This window comes from Salvia miltiorrhiza, chromosome 2 (assembly GCF_028751815.1).
Source record: "Salvia miltiorrhiza cultivar Shanhuang (shh) chromosome 2, IMPLAD_Smil_shh, whole genome shotgun sequence".
In the NCBI taxonomy this organism is placed as follows: Eukaryota; Viridiplantae; Streptophyta; class Magnoliopsida; order Lamiales; family Lamiaceae; genus Salvia; species Salvia miltiorrhiza.
Window position 1 is genome coordinate 40,026,121 of NC_080388.1, and position 22,963 is coordinate 40,049,083.

A 22,963-nucleotide genomic window follows, 5' to 3' on the forward strand; every position below is an offset into this window, starting at 1 on the left:
GGTGGAAGAGGATGGTGGGTGGGGTTGAGACGAGAGAGAGATAGATAGAGAGAGAGAGAGAGAGAGAGAGAGAGAGAAGCAGGTGGGTTGGTTGGTGGGGAGGAGAGAGACTTAATTAAATGCTTAATTGAGTCTTAATTAATGCCAAAAAAGGAAAGGGGACTTGTTACATGGGACGGCCCAAAAAGGAATAGGGGACTTGAATATTGGGACGGAGGGAGTATAAACTAGCATTTGCATCCCGTGCAACGCACGGGTAAATATTTTTAATTTTTATATTTACATAAAATTAATTCTAATTCAATTATTATACTTATAAATATAATAAAAAATTAATTTTAATTGAATATATTTGAATTGAATATTAAAAAATAAAAAAGAATTCACAATTATAAAATTTGATATTATGAAAAACAAAAACAAAAAAATAAGTTAAAAAAATTAAAAATAAAATACTATTTATTCAAAAAAGATGAAAGAGGAGAGAGAAATTTATAAAATATTAATATTTAAACAAATTTAATTTTTACATATCAAATAAAATATTTTCATAAAATAGCTCTTATCGTAATATTTAATTTGATATGCATATTAAATACTTTATAATTAATCGAATTTCACAATTTTAGAAAGAAATGTAACAACAAATAATAATTTCATTTATTGTATTCACTAGTTTAAAATATAATCATTCACCTATAGTGTGTAAAGTAGTTGATAAGCTAGAACAAAAGCAATGAAAACGGTGGAGTGTGTTGTATTTCAGTTATCATAATTTTACAATGATAAATGTGCTCCTTATTTATAGAAGTTTACAAAGTGGGCAAATAAGTCATTCTACATCATTAACGAACCCCAAATCGGCTAGGAATATTCTCTCGCAAAAGTTGTCAATGATTCGTACGCCCTCGCCCCTAATCTGGCATAGAGATTCTCCAGCTCTGTCTTTTCCTCAAGAGAAATGTCAGCTTAGTCTGATGAAACAAAGTATCTCTCCTCTGGCCTAATTCAGCTCTGCTACCCGATCCGTACTGTATTCATCTCGTTATTCCAGCTCTGGAACTTTCCCTTAATGAAACTTTTCTGCTTTGGTTCATAGGCTTCATAAGGCAGGCTCTTCACAAGGGATATTGTTCGGAGTCCTTTCTGCTCTTTCGGTGTCAGGGCTGAAATGTTCGGGGCTGGTCTGATCTGACTTCTGCATATGTTACTCCTCATCAACAAATAAGAAGTTAAAGAAATGAAAATAAAAAGAAATATATATATATATATATATATATATATATATATATATATAATTTAAACATAAACCTTCAATTTTATTATAACTATAAAATTGCCACTCAATTTTGAAATTAATTTGAAATTGATTTCAAATTGAAAACTCCCTTTTTAATATAGTACAGATGGTCACGTTAATTAGTTAACAGTCTCGACAAATTTCGAATATTACAATATAATCATTAATAATATATAGTATAAATACTGCTAATTACTTATTCAAATTTCAAGCGAGTATAGTAATTTCGCTCGACTCTCCGAATTCATTTGTATTTATAAAAATATATTGTTATAATAATTGGTTATTTATTTTAATAAACTTAAATATTTAAATATTAATAACATAAAAATACATATAAAATTTCAATTTATTTAAAATCTTTAGTTTATGAAATTTTCTAAAACATCAATTTTAATATCAATTATATATAGTACAAATACTGCCAATTACTTATTCTCATCTCAACCTAGTATAGTAATTTCGCTTGACTCGACGAATTCATTTGCATTTATAAAAATAAATTATTATAATAATTGATTATTAATCTCAATAAAATTAAGTAATTAAATATTAATAAAATACAAAAATATGTGAGATTCTAATTTATTTATAATCTTTAGTTTATGAATTTTTTTAAAATTCAGAATAATGAGACTACACACACACGCGCACACACAGATTAGAGTAATAATCACAAAATAAAATAAAAATAAGAACAATTTTTAGTCTTCAATTATCAAGATCTATAGTGAATGCATCATCCTAATGGATGAATGAATTACTTCGAATCCTAAAGGGAGTGATATTTTTTTTCAAGTGCATTAGTTTAATTAACAACGGATGCATATTAATTATAATGGTTATCATGAAAAATGTAATTCCCACTAGAACCACACTCTATATATATATATACATACATATGTATCTGTCTCAATACTTCAAAGTTATTTTACTACTCATTCTTATCTTAAACTAGTGTAATATACGATCGCTAATTAGCTGAATATATCTAAATTTATAAATATATGTTGTTACATTAATTGAATCAATTAATTATCTGTCACTAATAACAAACTCATATTATAAAGTAATTAAACATTAATATTAATAGATTGAATAAAAAAATTAAAAACAGAGAAAAATTTCATGTAGATATATCGATTAATATTATAATAGGTCTAATTTATAATTTTCATACGTGTATCTACCTCAAATCCAATTGAAAAAAATAATAATTTTACCATATATTCTCATCACAAGCTCGCATAGTAATATATGCTAATTACTCAAACTCATTTATAGTATATATAAATAATCACTCATCACAAAATGGATGTCCAACGCACGGCACGACACTTGATCTCGCTCGATGTCTGCCTCACTTAATGCCCGCATGCCCTACATGTAGAGCCCGACCCTCGCCCGATGTACTTGCTCTGCAGCGTGTGTGCCCGATGCACGATACCCGTCATCTGCATCTGTCATTCGGACCAGCTAAGTCGTTTAGCACTATAATGAATTTAATTATACCATTATATTTAGGTATGCCAATGACTGGGCTCGTCTCGACGTTAACCTTCAAGAGTCAAATAGAGTGACACATGATATATATTACTATAAGCCGCGGTGGGTAGGTTGATTAGCCAGCCTGGTTCGCCTAAATTAATAATTAGCTTACTATTATGCGTTACTTCAAGTTTAATTTATGTTCGTAATCTGACTATTATGCGTCTAAAGTATTACGAGTTACGGTCAAGTTTAATTTAGTATTTTTTTTTCTTTTCTCTTTTTCATGTAACATTTGTATTCTAGCATTTGCTGTATAAACAAAACATGAATATACAATTTTATGGAATTGTGGTGTTAGCGACTTAGCGTATGCATGGTGTTGCACTGCAATGTTTCATATACTGCATATGTTCTATATCTTACATGACTAAAATAATTAATGTCTAAAACAATCATCAGATAAATAGTAGTATTTGTCTTTGTCACTAGACATTATATTTTATCATTGAGATACAACACAAATTATTCTAAATTCGAGATAAACCACTTATAAAAATATATATAAAGTTCAAAAAAGTTAACAAACGTTATAGTCAATCGCATAGAAAGTTAATAAACGTTACAGTCAATGATCTTTAATTTAATATGTATATCTAATATTTTATAATCAATCGAATTTTACAATCTAAGAACAAATATAAAACTGAAAAACAAAAAGATACAAAAAAGGAAATAAAAAAATATAGTATACAAATAAATTTCATTTTTATTACAATAAAAAAATTATCACTCAATTTTAAAATTGATTAAAATTGTAAGTTTATCTTTTTAATAGACTAGCATTTACACCCAATACAATGGACGAGAAATATTTTTATCTTTTTTAATTTTATACAAAGTAGATACCAACTCAATTATAATATTTATTATATAATAACAAATTAATTTAAACTTGAATATGTTTGAGCTGAATATTAAAAAATAAAAAAAATTAAAGAATAATTCACGATAATTAATAAAATGATAATATCAAAAGAAAAAAATGTTTAAAAATAAAAAATAATTAAAAATATATTTATTAAAAAAAGATGAGAGAGGAGACATAATTGTTTAAAATTTTAATCTTTAAATAAATATAACTTTTACATTTTAAATCGAATATTTACATATAATATATCAAATTAAAGCTCTTATTGTGATCTTTAATTTGATATGCATATTAAGTGTTTTATAATTAGTAGAATTTCAAAATTTTAGAAAAAAAATAAAAAAAATAAGAAAATAAATAAAAAATAACTTACAAATAAACCTACAATTTTACTTTAACTACAAAATTACCACTTAAATTAATTTAAAATAGATTTCAACTTGGAAGTTGTCTTATATTACTAGCATTTACACCCCCTACAATGCACATGAAACGTTTTTACATTTCTATATTTATATAAAATTGATATCAACTCAATAATCATATTTACAAATATAATAAAAAAAATATTTTAACTGAATATATTTGAGTTGAATATTAAAAAAATGACGAAGAATTTACAATAAAAAAATTGATATTATGAAAAGTTTAAAAAAGTTAAAAAGTTAAAATTAAAATTAAAAGAATTGAAAGTAGATTTATTCAAAAAAAAAGATGAGAGAAGAGAGTTTTTTTTAATTGTAATCTTTAAATAATTACTCCATTCGTCAACAAAAAATAGTCCTAACTCCTAAACTGCGATGACACGAGTTTTAATAAAAATAATTGAAAGTAGTGTGAGTGAAGGAGTGTCCCTTTTAAAAATTAGTTTTAATTGTATTGTGAGTAGATAAAATGGTCCACCATGTTTTTTTTTTTATCAGGAAAAAGGGGAATATTATAGAAAGAAAACAGTAAGGTACCAGAGGTACCCGAAAAAGGAGAAACATGCCCGCCCAAAGCCAAGCAAAAGAGAGAAAAATCAAAGAAAAGCAGTCAAAAAAAAAAAACTTCCAAAGAATAGAAGTCTGAAAAGGAAAGCTTCCAACTCCAAGGTCTTGAAAAAATGACAGCAGCAAAACTTTCCTTTGATCCACCTGATTCCATAGTCTTCTGCATTGAAAACTCTCCACACCACAGAAAAACAAAAGTTGAGCTGGAGCAGTCCAAAAACACCCAAAATCCTCTTGATCCCTTTGCCCTGCCTCGCCAAAACAATGCAGAAGCGTGCACAACAAAACAAGAAGCTAATCACAAAAACAGGAGGCCAAGGAGAAATCCGAAGAGCACCAGGATTGAAGACTAAGCTCATTCTTCAGCACTTTAAAAGATGACAACCAACTCCACAGCCTGGTTTTAACTTCCAAGACCAGATTTTTGACGTCCCAAAGTTTTTCTCCAAATCTGCTCTCGTTTCTTTTTTTCCAAATAAGCCAAACGACACACATCCACAAAGCTTTAAGGATTTTACGACTTCTCTTACCTCTACCCTGATGGCAGAAAGACATGAAATGGTGTACCACGCCTCTTGGTCTTGCCGTCGTAATACCGATCCATCGTTGGATATCATCCCAAATTTGCTCTGTTTTTGCGCATGAAAGAAAGAGGTGCTCCGTGGTTTCCTCTCTCAAAATACACGCATTGCAACTTGCTTCTTCGACCGGGATGTCGACGTGTCTCTTGGCAAGATTATGACAGGTTGGTAACCTATTTCGCAGACATCTCCAGGCTGTTACCTTAACCTTGTGTGGTGTCGGAGCATCCCAAATCTTAAGCAGCACCTCATTTGGAAAAGAATCAGTTTGAGGATCACCACACCTTGAGGCAACAGAATGATAGGCTGATTTTGTCGTGAAGAGCCCCTCATTCGTCTCCTTCCATCTCCACTCATCACAGCTACCTGAATTGGGAACAACAGCAGAAATAACTGTGATCAAATTGCTAACCAATGGTTTTTCCCATTCAAACAAGTCCCTTCTCCACGAAAAAACCCACGACCAACTCCCGTTAACCCACCTACCCGACTTTTCGATGGATACATTAAGGTCAACACTGAGACGAAAAAGTCTAGGGAAGACGAAACGAAGAGGCTTATCACCCACCCACCAATCAACCCAGAAACGAGTATCCTTGCCATTTCCCACCCGACGAAAAAGTGACCCAAGGAGCCAATCCCCAACAGAGATTCCACCCCCAGCCAACACCTTCGGCCACCACCCACCCTTCCCCTTCTTACACGACAGCTCTCCCACCCCCCATTCGACCTCCCCATGAATGGAACGAACAACCCTTGCCCATAGTGTTTCCCTTCCCTGGAGGTAACGCCACACCCATTTTGCTATTAAAGCGTAATTAAACCATTCAAGATTTCGGATATCAAGCCCACCGACCTCTTTACTGTTACACAAGGAGCTCCATTTGACCCACGCGATGTACCCCGAATTGCCCCTGCCACCCCATAAAAATCTGCAGAAAATAGACACAAGAAGTTTGCCAATGGATTTTGGCATAAAGGTGAAAGATAACTGGTAGAGAGGAATAGCTTGAAGAACCGATTTGACCAGAGTTAGCCGCCCCGCCAACGAAAGTTTTTCTTTTTCCCAACCACCAATCTTATTCCGAATTTTCTCCACCAGACCATTCCAGTTCACTGAATCATTGAGACGACCTCCCACTTTCACACCAAGATATTTGAAAGGTAAAGCCTCTACTTTGCACTAGAGAATCTCAGTAATCCGACTCACCTTTTCAGCCTCAAGGCCGATTCCCACAATACTGCTCTTCGAGAAGTTGACCGCAAGCCCTGAGCAAAACTGAAAAAATTGAAGAAGATTTTTCACAACTTCTGCATTGCTTTCATTTCCATCAAGAGTGAAGATGGTATCATCGGCGTATTGAAGATGCGAGATGCGGATTTCGTCTCTTCCCACAACTGCAGCCGAAAGCCTATTTCTCTTCGATGCTTTCTCAATCAAATAATGAAGCCCCTCTGCTGCGATAAGGAAGAGAAAGGGAGATAGCGGATACCCTTGTCTCAATCCTTTCTCCAAGGCGAAATTACCCGAGGGCGCTCCGTTAACAAGAACATTGGCTGAAGCAGAAGAAATACATCCCGACATCCAACTCCTCCACTTCGGGTTGAAATTGAAGAGCCCCAACATGAGATCAATGTAGTCCCATTCCACAGAGTCATAAGCTTTAGCAAAATCAATTTTAAAGATAAGGCGACGTAGTCTTCTCTTTTTAGCTTCGGCGATCATCTCATTTAAGATCACTACACCGTCAAGAATGAGGCGTCCACTAACAAAGCCGCTTTGATTATCTGAGATGATTGATCCCATTACCTCCTTAAATCTCCCGGCGAGAATTTTTGCAATGATTTTGTAGAGGCTGCTAATCAAGGAAATGGGTCTAAACTCCTCCAACGTACCAGCGGACTCCTTTTTTGGAATGAGAACTATGAAAGAAGAGTTGCAACCTTTGGGTAATTTCCCACTTGCATGGAATTCCATCATCACCTGTATGAGATCAGATTTAATCGTTTCCCAAGCAGCCTTCCAGAAAGTGAAATTGAAACCGTCCGGTCCCGGACTCTTATTGCCCTCACAACACCAGATCGCGTCCTTGATTTCTTTTTCACTGAAGTCTCGGACCAGCCACAAGCTCTGTTCATCTGATAGCTTTTTGTCGACAAAGTCTTCGGGGAAGAGAGGGAGTTGTCTCTGCTTTTTTGTAAAAAATCTTTCAAAATGAGCTTTAACCCTATTCTTGACCACCTCTGGGTCAGAAATCCATCTGTTATCGAAGTAAAGCCCCGAGATAGAATTGTTCTTCCTACGTCCCCTGATTGCCCGATGGTACAGATTTGTGTTGAGATCCCCATCGAGTGTCCACTTGCATTTGGCCTTTTGATGTAGCAAGCTGTATTTATCCTTCATAACGAGAGTAATATTTGCTTTCAATTCATTTCTCCTAATGCACTCTGTTTCCGAGAGCCCACTGATATCATCTTTTGAGTCCAGACTGTGCAATTCATCCTTAAGCAGTTGAATCTTGTGATCAAAGTGACCAAAAGAAGTTTTGTTCCAATTTTTGAGAGCCCCTTTAAGAAGCTTCAATTTCTCCTTAACCACGTAGCATTTCCAGCCAATAATAGAGGCTTCGGACCACACTTTTCTTACAAGATCCTGAAAATCCGGATGAGAAGTCCATGCATTTATAAAGCGGAAAGGTCTCGGCCCCCAATTTTCAGATTTGGTAGATAGGAAAATCGGACAATGATCAGAGAGTGACCTTTGTAAACCACGGCAACTGGAGTTTGGCCAAATTCGCAGCCAACAATCGTTAACAAGAAACCGATCAAGCTTGCTCTTACACGCCCCATTAGGTTGGTACCACGTAAATCTCCTTCCCTGCATTCTCATTTCTTCAAGACCACTCGTTGTGATAAAGCTCTCAAACAATCTAGAGTCGGCATCATTGAAAACAGATCCGCAGCCCACTCTATCATTTGAGCATCTAATAGCATTGAAGTCTCCCAGAACACATACGCAGCAGTCACTATTTTGATCAACAATAGAACTCAAAGACTCCCATAAAATCCTCTTATCAGATGAGCCAGAGGGTGCATAGACATTAACAAAGCAGCACCGAGTATTACCTTGCTTCCACACGCCATTAACCACCAACACCCTCGGGAGATCCCATTTACTTGACGCCTCAAAAACCTCCCTATTCCACGTACTAACGATGCCTCCCGATCGGCCTTCGGAGCTTTTAACTGCTGTATCGAACTTCGATGATCCCCACCAAGACTTGACAACAAAATCATCCACTTGCTCCATCTTGGACTCTTGAATAAAGCACATGTCCAGTTTATGCTCCTTGATAAGCTCACCAACTTCTTTCTTCTTTGCAAGACTCCCAAGACCTCGAATATTATAAGAGATAAAATTCATTAAAAACCATTGTTCTTAACACCCAGCTTCTCCTCCACCGATTTGTTCCTGCAATGCATCGAAATTTGAGATGCAATCTCATCATCTTTCAGCTCACTGGTGAACCCCAAATCTTTAGCAAGTTTCCAAGTTCTCGTTGCTTCATTATCCCCTTCTGCCCCTTTTTCGCCCTTTTTCCCCTCAAGAAATCCAACACTTGAATGCCCACCTCCTTCAAGCTCCCTTTCCTCTGATTCGATTTGTGAGATAAAATTTCCCCATCGTTTCTTCTCCAGCTGTTTTGATTGAGCCCGGCGGGACTTGATTTTTCTTTTGGGGCGCGCTGCATTATCAAAACTTTTTAGACCACGAAGTAACCTTTTTTCCTTCAAAAAACTCTCCCCCACCTCAACTCCTTTGCAAAGTGGACCTTGGTCGCAGCTTAAATCATCCAGATTTTCTCGTGGAACTGAAGAGCTCTCTTCCTCTTGAAGGCATTTTCCGAGATCAGAGATGGCAGCCACCACTCCTCTATTTTGATCATCGCTCGAAATGGAAAGCTGTTGAGGATTCACTTCCAGCCGCTGCTGAATCGAAGGAGCTGGATCGGATTCTGGTGAGGCGCTAGTGTTTGGGGGTTCCGTCTCCACCCCAAGAAGATTTGGGGCATCGTTTGTTTTCTCCGGGTCTGAAGAGAAATCAGCAGCCCAGAAGGAAGGCTTCTCTAGATTGGGCTGCGAAGAAGGGCCCAAACAACTAATATCCTGGGCTCTGTCAAGGCCCACAAGGTCCCCTAGCCCAACAACGCTTAGCGGAAGAGGGTCAGGCCTAAGTGGAGCCGCCAAAACATTAAAATCTTCATTGGGAATAGAATTCGCAACGACATTCTGCAGCAGAAACGAAGGTTTCATCTTGGATTCTGAAACGACGCCTGCACTGTCAGCGCACTCCTCCTCCTCACACGCAATCAATGCTTGCGCCGGTTCCTGTGACCCTTCTGCCCATGACCACTCCGACTCCGAGTCGGAGTCCTCGTCGGCGTCCGTCATCTTTCCCGATCCCATAGAAAAGGGTTCCTTGATTTCTTCGATCCGGATTTTGAAACAGGCCCCTGCAATTCGGCACTCCAACACCCTATCCACTGATCTCAGTCCGGTAGACAATTGAATGAAAGCCGCTTCAAGGTTATCTCTGTTTCTAGTTTCGTTGTCAATCTTGAGGATTCGAGCGAAACTGGCACTCGCGACGTCGAAGAACCTAGGAATCCATGCATGAAGGGGAACGCCCGACCATTTCGTCCACACCACACGTTGTTGACACACGTCGATATATTTCCATTCTCTACACCATTGGAACCAGAAATCACGCCACTCGTCAAGTTCTTCAAGTACCGCACTCGTGGTTGAATTGCAAACGCTCTGAATAAGAACCAAGTTGCCTCCCAATGATGTAACCTTAACTTTGCCGGCGCATTCGGAGTTAATTTCCTCCCGAATATCTTCCCACAAAAATTCCGCCTTAATAGAGCCCGTGTATGCTCCAACCAACCAACTCTTCTCTTCTTCAAGGGGCTGAAACTGAACCACATCTTCGCCTAGAGACCCACCCCCTTTATTTCCGGTAACCGCGTCACTGAAGGAGATGCCGGCCTTTCTTCCTCCTTCTGGTATCACCCAAGACTTGGGACCCTTCGAGCTTTCTTTGCTTCTTTCGATTTGGTGAGAGTCTTTTTCTCTGCTGAATCTAGGGAAAAAGACTCTAATTTTAAAGCTTCCAATCCAAAGTTTATTGAGGTCCGCAAGAAGAGCGTCCTTATCTTCCACAGCTGCGAATCTAACAAAACCAAACGGTTTCCCCTTGACGTCACGCTTTCTCGGACAGAAGACGTCAATCGGTGGTATGACTTCACTGAATTTCCTCTTGAGAAAATCAAGGCTGCAGTCTTCCGGTATATTGTTGAAGAAGAAAGTAATCCCTTCTTCTCCAAGATCTCTCCTGAAGCTATCTCTGATCGGTGTTCCATCGTCGCAAAACCTCCCATCAAATCTCTGACGTCTAGGGTTCCTAGGGTAAGGGTAAATTTTGTGCCTCACCAGATTTCGCTCGGAACGTGGGTGACCTACCCCTCGCCGCCTCACCTCTCTCCACTCAGACTCCATATTCTATTTTAAAGTATTTTACTCAATTAAAATGGTCCACCATGTGATAGAAAGTTTCTAGAAAATAGACTAATATTTGTGGACGTCCCAAAATGACAAAAATTGTCTATTTTTTTTTGTGGACGGAAATATTTACATAAAATATATAAAATTAAAGCTCTTATTGTGAACTTTAATTTTATATGCATATTAAATATTTTATAATTAGTCGAATTTCACATTTTAGAAAGAAAAAAAATATTTTTTACGCCCTTCAGTTTTATTATAACTATAAAATTGTCATTTAATTTTAAAATCAATTTTAAATTGAAACATTGGCATTTTTAAATAATATAGATAATAGATTATTCTTGATTACTGATTATAGATTTTAAATTTGAATTCGAAACGGTAATAAAATTTCTTTCTTCGAATAAAAATAATCACGCTGGACGGATTCGTAACTCGGAAGTCAGTTTTGGGATTTGCTTTATAATTGACGTTATTTATGCGACAATTTGATTTAACTATATGACGATTATTGCGTCAAAAATTTAGCCAATCTTTTCGCCTGATATTTGACCATCTATCTACAGTTTTGGCCCAATTCTGATAACACCTTTATTCTTTACATATTTTGTGATTAATCATTAATTCTGATAACCCTTTTTGGATAATTTTCTTTAATATTAAAAAAAAGAAAAAAAAATGTTTAATGTTTCATACTTTTTTGGTGATTCATAAATGTCAAATAGTGTGTGTTGTTTCATCAAAAAATAAAATAAAAAAAATCATTATGGCTAATCCTAGTTTCTAGATAATATCGACTCTTGGTTTTGGTGATTTTGATTTGTAAGTCATAGAATATTCTTATTTTTAAGAGAAAAGTTGTAATTCGAAACAAATTAATTAACTGGTTTCTATTTCCGGTCCCATTAATTTAGCTAGGGGCGTATAATTTATTTTTATGGGGTACATAATTGTGCCGCAATGTTATCCAATTAATAACATTTCAAACTCTATAAATTGACGCCAAACAAAACAAAGATGTAATTAAAGAAAACATGATGAAAATCATCCTATTTTTCGTATTGATAGTTGCTGGCGTTTCCGAAAGTAAACCCTGCTTTTGGACATCGAAATTCCACATCCATGTGATAAACGAGCTTCCTCAAACTAAATTGCAAGTGCATTGTGCATCCAAAGATGATGATATTGGCTACCATTATCTCAGACCACATGAAGATCTTCAGTGGCATTTTTGTGCCAATTTTTTTGGTACTACCTTTTTCTATTGTGATTTGCAATGGGGAAGTAAAAAAAAGTCATTTCATGCGTTCGATCAAAACCTAGCATTTCATTGTGCAAGTAATGCATGTAAATGGACGGCAAAGGTTGATGGTATTTATTTTTCAGGATATAAGAAATATAGTTGGGAGTAATACAGATCATCACCCATCAGCTTGTAATAATCTTCAAAAATAAGCTTCCATGTCTAATGTTGATCTCCATTTTTTTCAATCACTTTTTAAGTATTTTTTTTCGACTTCTTGTTGTTCTTCTTCATCGGAACTCACACTTAGTCGTTACTACTTTACTTTTGGTGCGCACTAAATAAACCTCTACGTTCATATATATGTCTAGTTGTCCGGTTCATAGCCCCAAGGTGATGATAAATCATAACTTACATAAATTTATAGATTTCCACTTGAAATTGATTCTTTCACACATTGAATAAATAAACCTCAATTTGTTCGAAAAGAAAAAACTCAAATTATTAAATTCCATCATATTTTCTTTTCAATTTTTTGGGACTACGTGATAAATTATACTAATTTTTACTAACTTTTTAATTAGATGCTACAAGAGTGAAATAGTATTTTTATTAATATTTTTAGAATTTTATTGAATAAGAGGCTACAGAGACTAGGATTCACCCATTAATTATAGGCATTTCTTTAGTAATGCCGCCCACTTCATATTATAAGGGCCCAACATCTTTAATTTAAGCCCAAATGCAAAGTGAAACACAGAACAAAAAAGAAAAATAAACATATCTCATTCTTCTCTCTGCATCGGTCTCTCTCTCTCGCCATGGAACAAACATGAATAGAGATGGTATGCCATAAAACATCAATATTTGCTTCTTCTTCTTTTTTCTCGATTTTTTGTTAGTTATAGAAAAAAACAGTAATAGGAACTACTCCTTCATCAAATACAAATGTCAAATAATTTAGAGTTAATAGCGCAATCTATACATTTTCATTTAGTAATAGCAAATAATATCTATGAGGATAAAAAACTAACAATTTTTTGTTGTAAATGTACTAATATACCCTTAGTGCCACCCTTCTTCCCCTTCCTGGTGCCACCCGTCACCGCCGGCCGCTGCAACCCCCCCTCTCATTGCTTGCGCTTCCTCCCCTCTCCTCGCCGGAGCCCCCTACCCCATCTCTGTCTCTCTCCACGCCATCCCCAATCCCTTTCTGTTACACTACTATATAGTGTTACCTATTTTGTTATATAAGGTTCGATTTTGAATTTAGAAACTTTATAAAATAATGTTACACGTATGATGAAATAATAGATTAGTATTTAGATAATATTTTAAATTTATGCCATAGAACATATATATATGAATAGAAATGGTATATGTATTAGCAAGTAAATTGTTTCGAAATTAGCTTTTTGGTACGGCGACGTCGATGGTACAAAACATACTTCCTCCGTCTACTAATTCTTTACCTATTTTGCCATTTTCGTCCGTCCACCAATTCTTGACTCATTATACTTTTAATAACTTTTTCACTCACAATAAGGTGAGACCCCCATTTCATTCACAACATACTACACCAATTTCTTAAAACTCGTGTCATTAGCAAAATAGGTCAAGAAATGGTGGACGGAGGGAGTATTTGTGTTTTTTTTTTCTTCTCAATTTTTGTTAATTATAGAAGAAATAGTAATAGGAACTACTCCTTCGTCAAATACAAATAATTTAGAGTTAATAGGAAAATTTATAAATTTTTATTTACTAATAGAAACACTACAAGAATTAAGGCCATAGACAACATAAAATAGACAACATATATAAAAAACATGTCATCTATATCTCAATAGATGACTCGTAGTAGATAGTGCGTTGTCTATAAACATGAAATTAGACGACATTTAACCAAGCTCGTTGTCTAATAGAGGTATAGACGACAGATTTCCGAGCCGCGTCGTCTATAGAAAGACGGTCATAGACGACAAACCCGAAAATGTCGTCTATTATACAATAGAAGACATAATTTCTCACACGTCGTCTATTAGCGCCTAATTTCATTCCCAACACTTCTTCTCCCAAAAAAAAATCAGATTTCATTCCCCCAAAACACACGCTGCTCCCAAAATCAAATTCCGCCACCAAACTCGAATATTCACAACAGCTCTCCGGCGGCAGCACCACCGTCTTCCTGCCACCGAACTCAAACGCCACCATGGGGATACTCGCCTCCGACAGCGAGGACAAGTCGTTGCACTCCCCACGCCAGTTCCTGAATGCGTCCCGCACCGCCACTCCCATCGGTGGTCGTCGATTCGAAGATACAACAACAATCGCCAACCTCCACCTGAAATCCGACGCACACGTCCCGCCATCGCTGTCCCCGGCCTCTGAAATCCGATTCAGCCTCCAGGTTAGTTGTTCTTGTTCACTTGCTTGCGTCAAAAAGTCAAATTAGGGATTGATTTTTTTGTTGTTCAAATCAGGACTTGATTTTTTGCTAAATTAGGGCTCAAAGTACTTGCTTACAGGAGGGAGGGAAGCCGGAAAGGATCATTAGCTCGAAATTGAATATGGGAGGCAAGTTGCAGATTGGTGCGAGCAATGGTGACACGAGGGTTTACATGAACGGCCGTGAGATCACTAAAGTTGAGCTCAGAGTCTTGAAGGTAATACAACATAATGTCATGCATCAGAAAATATATGGAAGGAGTCATAGATTTTGTATATTCTAGTTTCAGCAGTATAATTGCATATTCCTATGTTGATTTTGTGTAACTGCAATACCTATTGATGTATTTGACAACGCATGCACGTTGTCTATGCGCTAATAGACAACGCGCATGTGCATGTCGTCTATTAGCTAATCTATTAGCGTCCCCAATAGACTACACCCACATATATGACATGCGATTTTCAAATAGATGACACGCTTCGCATGTTGTCTATTAGGATTTTTCTTGTAGTGAAAATAATATCCATGAGGATAAAAAATTAAAAATACTACAACCTTCAGTGACGTAGCCAGACTTTTCAGTCGGGGGGGGGGGGGCAAATATTTTTCGACTTAATTAATTTGATCAATATTATTTTTGGACCGTCTCAATTAAATTAAATAATTTTCTTATATAGAATAAATACGCAAATTCTCATGTGCAGTCAACCACATACGACACGGACGGTTTAAAAGTTTTCATTTTTTCACAACAATGTTTACTTTTATTCATAAGAAATTTTACTTTTAGTTATTTTCACTCATTAATATTTTTATTCTTAACTATTTGATCGAGTAATCATTGTCGTAATAAAAATTACAATCTTATAAATTCATAGAAAGAATATAAAAAGACTCCAAAAAAATAGCAATTTCAATACAATCACAATCATGCATTAGTTGCATCATGATATTATAAAATTAAAATTAAATAACATACTATCATAACATTTTCTTTCTTATTTTCATGTTTTGAAATGGCTACATAATCATTTCATTAGTAATATTTACAAACATATCGTTTTACATGTAAGATATATATCAGACAACCATTCAATAGCTTATCTCTCATACAATTGCATAGAAAGAAATTGGGAATTATACTAAAATAATACATTTAAGTATTTATTTAATATTCCTCTAAGAAAAAGTATTTATTTAATATTAAATGTGAAATTACCAAAATGCCCCTAACACTTTTTGAAATTTCCAGTGGGACCCAGTGCTTCTATCTCACAAAAATATGAACAATTGGAGTGGCACGGGTCTTAAGAAATGTTAGTTGACAGTTTTTGTGAGTGGAAAATGGATCCTATTTTATAAAGTGTTGTGGGAGTAATGAGTTAATTGAGGAAAAGTAGTGGAACGAGTGATAAAAAATAAGGGGATAATTTACAAAAATAAAATTATTCATGTTTTTGTGAGACTTCCAAAAATGACAAATTGTTCATATTTTTGTGAATAACAATTTTTTGTTATAAATGTACTAATATGTCGTTAGTGTCATCCCCCCCCCCTACTGCTGCCACTGACGCCATCCATCACCACTGGCCACTGCAACCCCCTCTCTCATCGCTTGTGCTTCCTCCCATCAATTTAGTATATGATTTTCGCTATAGATTAGGGTAGTGCCCCAATATTTGCTTATTCTAATTGTGAAAATTTCTAAATATATGTATTATATATATAATTGAATAATATTATATTATAAATATACATTTAAGATTATTGCCCAACATTAACACATAAGAAATCTCCCAAGCTTTTGCCACAGTCTTGAAATCGAGAGGAATCATGTTTTCAAGACCATTTTGTGACCCAAATATTATGATGATTTTATCATAAATCTTTGTCAAATCTAGATCTGCTTCTCAATATTCTTAAGAAGCTCAGCAATTTCAACTTAATTCGTATTGTTCCTTGTTGGTGTCCATTTTAAGTTTGCTTTCTCTTTCTAGAATAACTATCATTTTTCAAATGACCTGACCATTTACAATAGTGACACTTTCAAATTTCTTTTTCATCTTCTCTTTTTTCCCCTTTATTATAAAATCCTTTCTTTCCATTTGTATTTGGTTTCTTGAACTTCTTTTTAAATTTCCTTTTATATTCAAAGCTTATGTAGGAGGATCTTGCTTATTCTATGATGACTTGTAATTCCTTAGCTTTCAAAGTCGACTGCACTTCATCCATAGTTATCATGGTTTTCGTTCCATAGACCATAACATAACATCTTTAAGATGCTTCAAAGACTTAGGTAAGGAATTGAGAAGAATAATGATGTTGTCTTCATCTTTAAATACCTAGCGATATTTTCAAGATCATCAAAATTTTTTATTGAAATCATTGAGTTTATCAGAAATTTCATTTTCCTCTATAATTTTGAAAGAATATATCTTTGCTTTATATATAACGACTTGCTAGAGATTTTTGCATATAAAGATCTTCCAATCTCAACCAAACATCAGCAACTACTTTCACAATCGTAACTTCTCTCAAAACTTTATCATCCAAGCAGAGAATAATGGTGCTATGCGCCTTCTCCAACATCTTCTTCCTTCATCAACTTCTCGGCCTTCAAAGCGTCAGACAGATCTTGTTGTGTCAAAATTACCTTCATTTTTATCCGCCACAAATTAACCAAAATCATTTTCTGCGGTGAATTTCTCGATTTCATAATTCATCGATGTCACATAGTTAAATCTAAAACCAGTTTTCATTTCCTCTTCCCACAGATGGCACCAAATATTGAACAAACGCGATTGAAGATTGGAAAAACACACAACAAAGTCTATTGATATAAGCTCGGCTTAAGATAACAAAATGTAAAAACAATGACACACAAAATTACGTGGTTCGATTATTGTGAATCTAAGAGTAAGACTCCACGGGAGGTTAGCCGAGATTTCACTATGAACAAAGAAATATTACAAATAAGGATATTAAGGTAAGAATACTACCTTGTTCTCTATCTCTCAGCATGATCTCTATTTCTCTTCTTACGCCCCTATTTTCTCATACAATGAATGAAAACAATATGTGTCGAAGAAGATAATTGGTGATGCATAAGAAACTACATACAACAACTTCAGAGCTAAAGATAACCGTTGAAAATTAGAGGTTGAGATGAAATCCGTTGTATGAAATGAAACGGCTTAAAAGTGTTAGGTTATGAAGCGTGATTAGGTAAGAATTAGAATCCATGGGTTTGGATGAATTCCAGTCAGATTAGGGTTATGTTTATTAGAGTTTTTTTTTCATCTTATAAATAGCCCATTTTCCATTGTTGTAGAGCATATATCTTCATTAGAAAATCTCTACTTGAAAGATCCCTAGCTTGGCAGTGCCTCCTGAAGTAGTGCGTAGAGACGAACTGATGTAAAATCGCACAATACCCTAACAAATGGTATCAGAGCATCGGGTTTGGTGTGGGAGCAGATACGATGGTGATCACTATTTTTACAGCAACAAAAACTGTAACTAACACAGTGTAATTGTAGCAAATAAACAGCAACTGAGTATCGTATCCACAATGACTGATAATCGAAATCACTTTAAGTAATCCTAATAAAACTCTAACAATATTTAGGCAACCACAACTATGATAGATGAATAAAAACTAAAATCAAAGCAAAGCAAATAAAACAGACCCTAGGGATGTACTATTGTTAATCAAACACATGCATTCAATCTATTGATTCAATTACCAATTTTAATCCAGCCCTAATGAAAGATCACAACACTATTCATAATATTCTCTAACGAACAACTATGAAAGTAGATTAATAAACCCCTTATCGCATTCAAGACTCAAAGGAATAAATTAACTCCAAATAGCACACAAAGAATAGCTTCCTATAGCCCACATATCACATTCAAGACTCAAGGCAAAACTATATCATGCATTCCTGAATCGGCTGAACAATTATCACATTCAAGACTCAAACTGAATAGCTAGACATATAAATTATTGATCAGATAATTCACAAGAAATCAAGCACCAGAAATCAAAAATCACAAGCTGGAGGGAAAATTGATATCAATAAATCAAATAACACATATTCAATCAACTATGTACAAACCCTAGGTTCAGATAAAAAAAACTAGCTAGACATTAGAAATTAAATCAAAAGCATAATAAATAAGAAAGCAATAATAAAAACTGAATTATATAAAACCCGAAATGAATGTTGAATGACAGCTTGAATATTGCAGGAAAATAAATCTAATCTATGAAATTCTAAATGTAAAACTGAAAAAATAAGAAAAAGATGGAAAAAAGAGGTGAAGAGAGGTCAAAAGAAGTGTCTCGTAGGTCAGGAAAAAATACCTATATATAGGCACAGGGGAAAAAATATAGTTAGAGCTCGAAAAAACACTAAAAAACGCCTAAAAATAAGGTTTCCCGGACCCGCAGCGGCGATCGCTGCGGTTTAGGCCAAAAATCTGCACTTTCCGGCGACCTTCCCGGCAACCGCCACCGTGGTCGCCGCCGTAGCCGAGTTTTCGGCGGTCTTGCCGATGGTCGCCACCGTCCGTGCAAATTTCCTTCTTCAACTGGCGGATCGCCACAACTGCGCGCGAATTTCTCGTTTCAGTCATATCTCCCTTGTCCGAACTCAGATTTGCAATCCGTTTGCGCTCACGAACTTGTATCGAGACAAACTACAACTTCTATTTCAGATCGTTTTTTCAAATTCAAACTAAATATTCCTGTAAATTGCAATAAAGTTCGAGCAAGTATCATATTTCACAAGATAGAGCAATATAAGCACAAAACAACTATCCAACACTCAATTTCCTATAAAATTGACATCATATGAACATGAAAATCCATGGAAACATGAGTGTTATCAGATGGCTGACAAAATACCAGTTGAGAAGAATAAGGATGAGTGAAATTATTGAACATGAAGACGATGAGCGCGAAGCGTTTATCGTTGTCCAGAAATATCACATTCCACACAACCAATGCTAAGACCATGAAGGAGATGATGAAGATATTTTCAGAGAGCATGAGTCAGGACAGAAGATCAACAAACACACCAGTCGATGAGATCTTATACACATTGATCATGAGTGTTGTATACGACGAATAATACAAAAGATTGCATTGCTATTCCACGAGCAAAGCATGATACAAATTTGTGGTGTTGTTGTATTGGTCACGTGAGTGAGAAGGGAATGAGAGAGTTATGGTCCAAGGATAAGAAACCTCAAGACAATTGGTTAGTGTGAGGACTGTGTTTTTGAGAAATCGGGGAGAGTGTATTTTTTGAAGAATGGCAAAACCTTGAAGCAGTAGGAGCCGAGTAACCAAGATTCTCACAGTGCACATAAGCAAGTTATTATGTTAGACAACTACCGACAATGCATGTTAGAGAACAAATGAGGTAGGTGGATGTGATAGAGGCAAGTTGAAACTTGAAATGCATATAAGAGATGTGCACATAAGCAAGTTATTAAGTTAGACAACTACCAGCAATGCATGTTAGAGAACAAATGAGGTAGGTGGATGTGATAGGAGCAAGTTGAAACTTGAAATGTATGGACGAGATGGATTCTCTAATGTCCATATTCATAGCTTCAATTGGGCTTGGAACTTGAGAAGAAAGCTTGGCGTTTTCGCACAGATTTGGGGAAGATGTTTAGAAGTTATAATTACATATGAAATCAATGTTTAGGTAGAAGATTGTTGGGTTATGGAGACTGATTAGATTAGAATTAGAGTCTATGAGTCTGGAGGAATTCTAGTCATATTATTAGAGTTCTTTTATGATATTATAAATAACCACCCTCATTGTAATTATAGTGCACAATATATGATGTGCATGATATTATGCTCATCTTTTTTATTTATGCCTAACAGATGAAAATTACGGATTAAGGTAAAGAATCAAACTTGGTAGAAGGAAATTATCAAATAAGAATGTCAAAGCTTATTGCATTCATTCAAAGATTGAAGAATAAGACAAAGAAAAGAAAATTGTGTGCGTGTATTGGCCTAGTGCTAGAGTAGTTAATACCTAAGGCCAAATATCTTGGGTTCGAATCCGTCATGGTGCAACCTTTAAATTTTTTTAGTTAATATTGTGAGTCTATCAAAAAAATAAAATGAGAATAAGACAAAAAATGAATTTCATCTTTCCCTCAACCTTGACGGTCAACTACACCTCAAGCTTGGCAATCAGCTTTATCAAATGTCAACCTTCGAGTTCAGCTCTTCTCTGCCTTACCCTTAGCAGTTAGCCCTGCCAAATGTTAACCTTGTAGCTCAATTCCGCCTCGACCTTGGCGGTCAACCTTGCCAAATGTTAATCCTGACGATCAGCTCCATCAAATGTCAACCTTAGCAATAACCTTAGCCAAATGTCAACTTTGATACGCCAGCTCTGCCAAACATCAATCTTGGCGATCAGCCTCGCCAAACATCCATTTTGGCAATTTTTCGTGCCAAATGTCAATCTTGGCGGACTGCTTTGCCACAACCTTGGAGCTTGACTCTGCCGTAGCTTTAGCACTTAAGCTCCGTCGAACATCAACCTTAGTAGTCCCTCTTCCAAATGTCAAACCTTGGTGAACAACTCCGCCAACCTAGACAACTCATACTTTGATGATCCACTCTAAGACATAAACTATTGTAAATAGACTTAAGCCTTGTTGTCTCGATTAATGGGCATTAGTGTTGGATTTGCTTTGTAATCTATAAATAAGATTCTCATGTTTAAAATTATAAAATCATTCATTACTCATCAACCGAAAATAAAACATGTTCTCTCTTTCTCTGTCTATGCATTCAAAACATTCTTTAAATTTCTCAATAGTTGTTCGCTCAATTTCCTATTTTTCTTCATATTTGTGGTTGAGATTCAAATCCAGCTTAACAATATCTTTATAGGAAAATGTCTAGTTGATAGATCCCTATCTTCGGAGTGCCCCTAAAACATAATTTTATTGAAACGAACTCAGTAACTAATTCTGATGTATTTTTCTTGATTTTCGTGATTGATATGCGCCCTAACAGAAAGCTGTTATAACTAAATCTAGAGCTGAGACTTCTTAATTGCATATTTGTCCCTCAAACATGTTGAATTTCCTTGAACACCTCCGAGCTAATATTGCTATTGTTCATGCAGTTCACAAACTTTTATTGTAGTGATAACATTCTAGTAATTATAAAAACAAATATAATTGGAATAAAGGAAGCATTGCATTTTGACCAGAATCTTAGTAGCATAATGATATTGTTTTACTATATAAGTAAACATATTTGTCAACAATGGAACGACACGTTTGAGAGGCAGCGACTTGTAGTAGATGCCTTCACTAATTTAATACTAACAACTACTAATTAGGATATCCTAATTATGTGAACTCGCAGATTCCTGGTCAAACTACGTTTTATTTTATTTTATTTTTGGTGGCTAATCGAACCGAATAGTGGTGTACTCAAGTTTGATTTGTTTAGTATCGAATCGAATTCTAAGTTTTATTTATCAAATATTTTGAGGCTCACGAACTTATAATCGAGCCTATACGAACTTTCTAAATTTATATTCATATTCAAAATATTGATTATTTTCTTTTAAAAATAAATTATTTCATTCAAAATAATAAATATTTTAATTATTTTCTTATAACAAATAGAGATTTAATATAATTATTATTAATTTTAATAAATAAATATAAGTTGTACATACTAATAATTTATATTTTTCAACCTGAATCACTTAACGAATGTGTTCACGATCTAGCGAGTGGAATACTACCAAGCTCAAATTTAGTTTGTTTATTTATCGAACTTCTCTAAATGAATTTGAACGAGCTCTTTTCAAGTTAAGCTCGAAATAATTCGCGAGCAGCTTGGTTTGTTTATGTCATAGTCTGTATATCCTAAATTCTTTGTCATTGAATGTATTTTTATTAAATGACTTACACTACAACATAAATTGCAATCACCGACGGATTAGTCCGTCGGTAACACCCAAATTTCCATCGGTAAATGAAGATTCCGACGGAGCACCGACGTCGACGGCTCGACGTTAAAAGACGCGTCGGTAAACAGTACACCGACGGATAAGTAGTCCGTCGTCGATTATCGACGGATCCACGACCGAAAGTCCGTCGTCGACTTCTCAGTCGCCGACGACTGTATCGTCTAGTTTCTGACGGAAAACAGACGGACTAATCCGTCGGTACTAATCGTCGGAGCTGCCGTCCGATCGCCGGAAAATTATCGATGGAATATACGTCGGTATCCTTTTTAAAAAAATGAAATTATCCAGATTTTGGTTTCACCTGTTATCGACAATTTACACATATTTTCGAAATCAATCTATTTAACAACAATGATAATTTAAATCAAACTA

The 22,963-nt window shown here is 35.3% G+C and overlaps 1 protein-coding gene across 1 annotated transcript; it reads left to right on the plus strand.

The window, feature by feature from the left end:
* Nucleotides 1–14,037: 14,037 nt before the first annotated feature.
* Nucleotides 14,038–20,311, plus strand: LOC131008444 (uncharacterized). The gene is made up of 3 exons (XM_057935323.1): nucleotides 14,038–14,513; nucleotides 14,632–14,769; nucleotides 20,279–20,311. The coding sequence occupies exons 1-3, from the start codon at nucleotides 14,316–14,318 to the stop codon at nucleotides 20,309–20,311; spliced, it is 369 nt and encodes a 122-aa protein (XP_057791306.1). The 5' UTR covers nucleotides 14,038–14,315.
* Nucleotides 20,312–22,963: the final 2,652 nt, after the last annotated feature.